The sequence below is a fragment of the Phalangium opilio genome, unplaced genomic scaffold (genome assembly GCF_054372755.1).
Source record: "Phalangium opilio isolate 3A_F unplaced genomic scaffold, DU_Popi_V2 ptg000070l_1, whole genome shotgun sequence".
NCBI classification, from domain to species: domain Eukaryota; kingdom Metazoa; phylum Arthropoda; class Arachnida; order Opiliones; family Phalangiidae; genus Phalangium; species Phalangium opilio.
The window spans coordinates 9874514-9882525 of NW_028324182.1; the positions used below are offsets into that span (position 1 = coordinate 9874514).

An 8012-nucleotide genomic window follows, 5' to 3' on the forward strand; every position below is an offset into this window, starting at 1 on the left:
GGTGGACGTTCTCTAACTTCTCTTTACACTATTTCAATCAAAAAGGCGCGAATTTCAAATTTTCTATTTGGATTAAACCAAAATAGTAGTACTTCATAAAAAATAAATCAATGATAATCCATCAAATTCAAAACCAGTTATGCGTCATTAACTTTTATTTTTACTTAATTTGTATTATATTCAAGCACCACTACTTTGGTTTAATAATAATAATACCAGATAAATGTGAGAAATTATAAGCCTTGGCTATTGAATGTAATTGTTCTTATATACGAAGTTACGAACTATATAACTTGGAACTAATTAAGTATCTAGGGGGGGGGGGGCGATTATAACGTAAATTTCATTTAACTCTCGGGTAATTTAATTTATTACTGAAACAAAATCTCTCTAAATAATTTTAAATCTAAAAATTTTTAAGAAAAAGTATAAAAACTCTTACTTTTCAATTCAATATGAACGTTATTGGACATCTTCATTTGGATGTTTTTTGTTTTGTTTGTTTGTTTTTTTACTGTTATTATTTAAACCATACACAAGAGTGTCTATAGCATTTTGTTAATTAACAAGAAGAGAGAAAGAAAAAAAAAGGACTGGAGTGACAATACCATTGACAAAAATCGAATCAGAGAGTCAATTCAAAAAACAATACCATTTGTCGAAAGAAAAAAAAAAAGGTATAGGTTTTGCGTTGAACGAACACTCACTCACTCACTATACTTTCGTACTCATACCAGACAATATTGTTTGTATTTGTATTTCCCTAATTTTCTGTACTTTAATTACTAGCTTTGTAATTAATCACTTAACAGGTTCAATTACTTACTAACTTGACTTGACTTGACTTGACACACACGCCAGAATCATTTTATAACACAGTCCGATAAGAAGTGAAGATGGAAACATTTTTATAAGGGGGGAAAACTAAAGGGGGGGGGGGGAGAATATTTCTTATTTCTTACACATTTTTAATATTTTCGTTTTGAAATTAAAGTGGTCGAAAGTTATATTTACAATAGTATTTTCATTATAATTACTTACTAATTTATTTACTCGGGAGTCCGGCAATTTATCGCGTAACTTTGCTCCTAATTGTTTATTTTTTGTTTTTTTGTTTTTTTTTAGTAATTTATAACTCCCGTTTCATTCAAAGTTAATTACAATTACAGTTAAAACCCAGAGAAATGTCCACCTCCCCTCATACGCGGTCCTTTTTTATATTTTCGATTTTTATCCTGAGGATTTCTACTAGAGGATGAGGAAGATGACGAAGAAGTAGATGAGGGGTGATAGTCTAACCTTTTCTCCTTATTAGGAGTTGCTAATAAGGCTCTACCGGAAGAGCTAGGGCGTTTATGAGGGGTACTGACGGCCGCTGGAGGGCTGACGCTAGTACTAGGGTAGGACTTTTTCTTATCAAATTCAAAATTGGCAGTACCTGGTCGTGACATTCCTCCGGAAGACTTTGTAGTAGAAGATAATCGCCTTTTCTCTCCCGATCCATTATTTTCCAGCAATGGATGATGTCCCGTTTCGGGGCTGATGGGTAGCTCACTCGGTAAGGGTAACAACGGTGATTTGGGTCTCTGTTGAAGAAGAGGCGGCGGTGGTAATAGAGGTACCTTAGGATGTCTGTGACGTTCTCCCTCGTGACTCGTAGAACGATGTTGGCGATGGTGCATAGGTGGAGGAGATTTCTTTGTGGGTACAGGCCTCAAAGAGTTAGAAACAACCGGCTGCTGAGAGTTGATTGGTCTCGAGGGTTCGACCATCACATTTTCTGGGTCCAGAAAATGATTAATTACTTAGAACTACATCATTTATAAACCTTTAAAGGGAGGGTGAAGTAGAAAATCAAGTGATTTTTTATCAATTCCTCTACTAATTATAAGACCATTCTGCATAGTGAAACATTTACACCAGGAAATACCAACTCCGAATGATTTTAAAATTCAAATTAGGTTCAGATTTTAAGGATAATTTTAAATAAGCCCCTCCGACCAATCGCGTAACGCCCTGCCTTTTTATTAACAAAATTCTCGTGGCACGTTCCATGTCTCACGCCACGATTGTCACGTTGCGCGCGAATTTTATCAAATCTCGTGATAAATTTCATTCAACATGGAACGTGCCACGAGAATTTTGTTAACAAAAATTCAGGGCGTTACGCGATTGGTCGGCAGTCCTTGTTTAAAATTATCCTTAAAATCTGAACCTAATTTGAAATAATTTTAAAATCATTCGGACTTGGTATTTCCTGAATGTTTCACTATGAACACTGGTCTTATAATTAGTAGAGGAATCGATAAAAAATCACTTGATTTTCTACTTCACCCTCCCTTCAATGTAGGCGACTTAATAATTAATTAACTTAAGGCAGAAATCAAAATTACAACATCTTTTCTTAAAGTATTTTAACTGTTATAATATAAACGTGGCAAAGTCAACTCAAAACCTACCATTATGACTTTCATCTCTGCCTTTATACGAGTTTGTATGCGGATGGGGATTATTTAGTGGTGAAGGTTGAGGACTAGCACCCAAATCCATGGGTTGCGCACCCTGATTATCCTTCCCACTATTTTCTTCTTTAGACGACGCGTTGCTTGTGGCGCTGGCGCTGGAGCGAATCTGTGACTTTAAATTTTCTAGTAATTGAGTGGCAATATTTGGATCGCTCTTTGAAAAGGAATTAAAAATATTTTCAGTAACGCCTTGTTTCTCTTCCATTGCTTTAAGGTTTACTTTGAAATTCAGAAGACCAGCCAACTGACTTATGGTGACACTAGGTTTAGTTTGCAACGCGGCAGTCAACAATGAATGCAATTGATTGCTGATTTGCTGAGCATTTGCCACCACGGCGTCGTTTTTGTTATTATCCCTGGAAGAACCAACTGTCGGGTCTTTATAGATAGAAAAAAAAGAAAAGAGAGAAACGATTATCTCCAAGCAATATCAAAGGAGTAGCTGAGGACAAAGTACCTTTTAAGTCTGTACTTCGACTACCATCCTTATCAGACATGCTCCCAGGATCAGACCATCCATCCGGAAGTTTGCTTTTACTGGGCAAGCGAGCTGGCGGATTAGAGCCAGACAAAGTCGCAGCTAAAGCGGAATTACTGGAATTAGCATTATTGGCCTGAGCTTCACCCGGAGCTGGGCCTGTTGTGGAAGCCGCTTCTTGTTCTAGCTTTATTTGCCGTCGGCGCCTTTTCGACCACATTTCGTGGCAATCTTGCCAATGTGGCAAACTGAAAGAACAAAACGTTAAGTACAGTCTTTGTAAACGTATTTTTATCAACTGACCTTGGTGGGGGCATAATTTCCGGATGAACATCTTTCAACCACGGTGATTTGATCGCGTTATCAGCTGTAATTCGTTTCTCAGGATCCAGTTCCAACATTTGATCCAAAAGGTCCAAAGCGGGTACAGGAATGCTAATATACAGAGTTGAACGTAAGTTTTTTTCAAGTAACTTAAGTAAAATACGTTCTTACGACGTACAATGAAAACTCTTCTCTGACTCTTCGCCTATATTGTTTCTTTGGTTTAAAGGTGTGCCAGTGAGGTAGCTGAATAACTTTTGGCCATACAGCGGGACAAGGTGTTCCGCATAAGCGACTAATGGTGTCCAACTGAGCCATTTCTTGATTCGCTTGGAATATAGGCTTCTTGACAAAAAGTTCCGCCAATATACAGCCGCAACTCCAGACGTCAATAGCTGGTCCGTAACGTTCCTCGCCTAATAACAACTCTGGAGGTCGGTACCATAAAGTAATAACTTTATTGGTATAAGGGCGACTTTTATCTTCAGCGTTAAAGAGTCGAGCTAAACCAAAATCCGCTAGTTTTATTTGCCCCCTGGAATAAAACTTCCGAGAGTTAGTCGTCGAACGCGCGGCGTATCGAAGGATTTAAAAATACCTGTTATTCATTAAAATATTGGAACACTTGATATCTCTGTGAAGGAAGTTTTTCTTGTGACAATATTTTAACCCGTCTAAAAGTTGTTTCATAAATGACGCGATATGGTGCTCTCGAAAATCCACCAAGCCAGATTCGAGTAGCCCCATTAAATCATGGTCCATGAATTCAAAAACTAAGTAAAAGGCTCCTAAAAAAGATGACAATGAAATGGTTCACTAAATGTTTTTAGATATACTAATTTATCCGTTATACCTTTGTCTTTTCTAAAATCTAAAGCATCTTGTTTGTCAGTGACTATTTCTTTCAAGTTAACTATGCTGGTGTGATTCAACTGCCTAAGAATTTTGATCTCCCGCACTGCTGTGATGGGAAACCCTTCCTTTTCGTTTTCAAGTCGCACCTTTTTAAGAGCGACTAACTCTCCTGTAATGCGCCCAGTAAAACATTAAGTTCGACCCTATTTATCTCTATTATGTAAAACAATTTTCGTGCCTGTATCTTTATCTTTGGCTTTGTACACTTGTCCGTAAGTGCCTTCTCCAATTTGACAAAGTATGTCAAAAACCTCGACGCATCTTTCACCCCATCCTGATACTCTCTCCGCTGTTCTATTTCCCTTATGGATAACACTGCGGAGAAATATTCACTGCTTCAGCTAAAGATTTCTAATAAGTGGCGAATGTTGTTCGTATATGTACCTGGGTCTTTTGAAAAACTTGTGTTCAGAATATGGTTTCGAAAGTAATTTCGAATGGTTTCCTTTATGTTTCTTCCCAAGTTCCATCTTAGAACTCGACTTAAAATCGTTATCATTATCAGTGTCCGGTTCAGGGGATCTTATGTCCTCTTCTTTGATTCCAGGAGGTAATGGTAGTTCCTTAATGCCTCGCCTTGGTGGAGGAACGGCTGGGGTATGAGGTGTGGGAACTTCAGTTTTCGTAACTACTTGGGAAGATGTTGGCGTTGTTGGAGCTGGAGGCGTCAGTTTCATTGGTAAGGGAATGGGAGGCAATGTAACAGGAGCGGTTACAAGAACCTCGCTGGAAACTGGTGACTCTGATTTAGAGGTAATTGCCTCTTGAATCGAAGTTTTTTCGGGGCTTTTTGGTGAAATTGGAGACTCTTCCATATCAATGACTGGAGGATGTTCTTCTTTAGAAAATGTTTCTTCGTTTTTTTCACTATTGCTAGCTTTGGGTGGTTCCTCCGCGGTTTCGGACTTAAGAACTGGCATTGTAAGTGACGGAGGTTCAATATCCATTGGAGGAGGAGGAGGAGGTGGTGGTGGTGGTGGTGTCACAGAGTTAGGAAGAACTGGTGGCTGTACTATTTTATCTGTAGGAACATTCTCGTCCATGTCATCTTTAGGACTTTCAATAATTTTAACTTCAGGCACTGGTTCCGAGGGTACTGGTTCTTTGATAATTTTGGGAGGTTCTGAATTATTAACAACTTGAGGGGAAACTGACATATCTTTAGTCTCATGTTTCTCAGGAGAGGTCACGCAAGCCGCGGCTGAGGCGAGTACCTCCTCGTTTTGAAGGCTCTCGAGAGCTCTTTGTTTTTCTTGAACTAGGGCTACAGTGGCGCTGAAAGACGACTTGGCATTGGGTTTTGCGAGAGCTCTAGCTCTTCGATGTTTAATTAATTCCGCGGCTAAACTGGAAGCGAATTTAGCATCACTGACACCAGCACTGGGGCTTCTCTCCGCGCGTTTTTTACCGCCATAAGGGCTTTTTGATCTGGATGATCTAGAGACGCTTCTAGAGCGAGTTCTAGAACGACGTTTTTTTGATCTACCACTGGATGATTTATTGTTGGTCCCTCTACTTTTACTCCTCGATCTTCTGGACTTCTTTGATCTAGATTTAAGAGTACGCCTTAATAATCTACGGCGTTTTTTTACTTCATACAGGGGCAAACTATAAAAAAATGCAAAACGCCGCAAACCAAAGGCGTTTGGCAAAGAAATGGTTCAATCAGGGTTTGTTTCTAGAATGCTCGCGGTTAACGTCTTATCGTTATCTATGCCTGTCGCAACTCTATAATATTCACTATAATATCTTTGTATTCGTTAGTTTGTTCTAAATATTTAAGCATTACCCAGACAGCCACTATGTAATGGGATTTTTTTGCCCATTGTGGTTGCCAGTAACTTTACATTGAAAATTATTAATGCGTCAAAACACAAATTATAACATTCGGTATTTGCCAAAACTCTTAACAGTCAATATTAAAACAAAAACACGCATACAGCAACAAAATCATAAAACCAAAAAAAAAAATACATCGTAATCCAACACAAACACATAATGTGACTTACCTATGCTTTGGACTTTTACTTCTGCTCTTAGACGACCACCTTGGAGGAGGGCTAGGGCTGTTTGATAGTGATACTTCACGAGGTCGATCCCTTTCTCTCACATCCCCAGGTGAAAGTTTTCGACTTTTTCCATACTTGGGACTAGCGTGCGTTGATGGACTTCTGTTGGCTCTGTAAGCTCTCGGAGCATCCAGAGAGGGAGATCTTTTATTCTTGGGATAATCCTCGGGGTTTAATGGTCTTTTCCTCATAACAGGAGGAAGAGGGGCCCTATCACTTTCGCCGCGCACTGGCCAAGCTTGAGGTGGCCTAATCCTCTCCCTGGGGTTTAGGTAACTATCGGACATGGAATGCATACCGTGATAACTATCATACGGGTCCCTGTAATACCCTAAGCGATCGTAACTGTCTTCGGGTGGACCATAGGCACTTGGTGGTAAAAGAGAAGCGTCTCTCATCATTCTCTGCGAGTACGCGTTCCGATCGCGACTACTTCTTGACTCACTTTCTAAGGCGGCCAAATGTTTGTCTTTACGGTCCCTATTGTGCCTAGATCCAGATTTACTTCTAGACGACTGGCTCGGACTAGAGTCTCTCGTTTTAGAGGATTTAGAACGCTTTTTACTCTTTTTCTCTTTAGAAGGCGGAGGGGTTACGACCCTACGAGGTGGTGGCGGTGGTGGTGGACTAGGCATAACTGGCGATTCAGTCTCAGACACCGAGATGGACTCCTCTTCCGTGCTGACATCGTCATACTCAACTAAAGGTTTTAAAGCCACTGGAAGAGGCGGAGGTGGTGAAGAATTTTCTCTTTTTTTCTTCCGATGGGATTTGTGAGATGACTTGCGGTGCCTTCGATGCGATGAACCTTCCCGATTCAAAGCCTTCTGAGACTGAGAGTCTCCGTCCTTTTCAGACTTTTTTTCGGAATTTCTATATTGCCTCGATTTTGAACGATCCATGCGGGATTTTTTTTCCGTATCGTTTTTTCCAGACCTTGAACTAGGCATTATGGAGAGCGAGCTGAAATAATTTATAAGACGAGCTCGTAAATGATATAAATATATATAAAAAAAACAAAATAAATTACTTACCGTTTAAAAATACGGATGAAAAGTCGGCATCTATACTTCCGCGACTAGTTCGGCACGGAACACAAAAGGCGCCTTGCCCTACCGGGTTACGTTACGTAGAAAGTCCCGTCCCGTCGGCTAGGGCTAAGGAGTACGATATAACGCCATTTTGTAGACGCGAAGAAAACGTTGAATATTTTACGTATTTATTAATATTCTTTTATAATGATATTGGTTTTGATACGAATAATAAAGAGTCTAATATTTTTCGTGGTATGTAAGCCCTCGCTATTATAAATCGAGCTCGCCCAACTCGAATAATCTAAGAAGGAAAATGGCGATTCAATTCATAGTTAGGCTTAATCCAAATCTCTAAAGATTTATTTTGGATCGGCCGAACGGATAATATCCTTTATTTTTAAAGCTTCAAAACTTTCTATATCAATCTTTAATGAGTTTAAATTTGTAATAAGATAGTTTTCGTGATTTTAAGTTCCTTCAATAAAAGGATTAAGAGAGATTATTTTTCTCAATCGAGCTACGCCGTTATCTGAGGTCGAATAATGGAGACGACGAGAAAGTAGAAACGCGCTCTCTTCCTTTCCTGACGAAATTATTTTTGATGACGTCACACTATTCCCAGATAAAGAATAGTTCAGTTCAGTTCAGTTTTTTTTCCAAATCACTG

At 39.3% G+C, this 8012-nt stretch overlaps 1 protein-coding gene across 1 annotated transcript; it reads right to left on the reverse strand.

The window, feature by feature from the left end:
* Window positions 1-352: 352 nt before the first annotated feature.
* On the reverse strand, window positions 353-7911 carry Cdk12 (Cyclin-dependent kinase 12). The gene is made up of 12 exons (XM_089842965.1): window positions 7346-7911; window positions 6252-7274; window positions 4627-5850; window positions 4421-4557; window positions 4181-4351; window positions 3926-4115; window positions 3506-3862; window positions 3307-3438; window positions 2983-3251; window positions 2746-2903; window positions 2460-2679; window positions 353-1780 (listed from the first exon to the last, which is right to left on the reverse strand). The coding sequence occupies exons 2-12, from the start codon at window positions 7259-7261 to the stop codon at window positions 1170-1172; spliced, it is 4479 nt and encodes a 1492-aa protein (XP_089699091.1). The 5' UTR covers window positions 7262-7274; window positions 7346-7911; the 3' UTR covers window positions 353-1169.
* Between the last annotated feature and the right edge of the window lie 101 nt (window positions 7912-8012).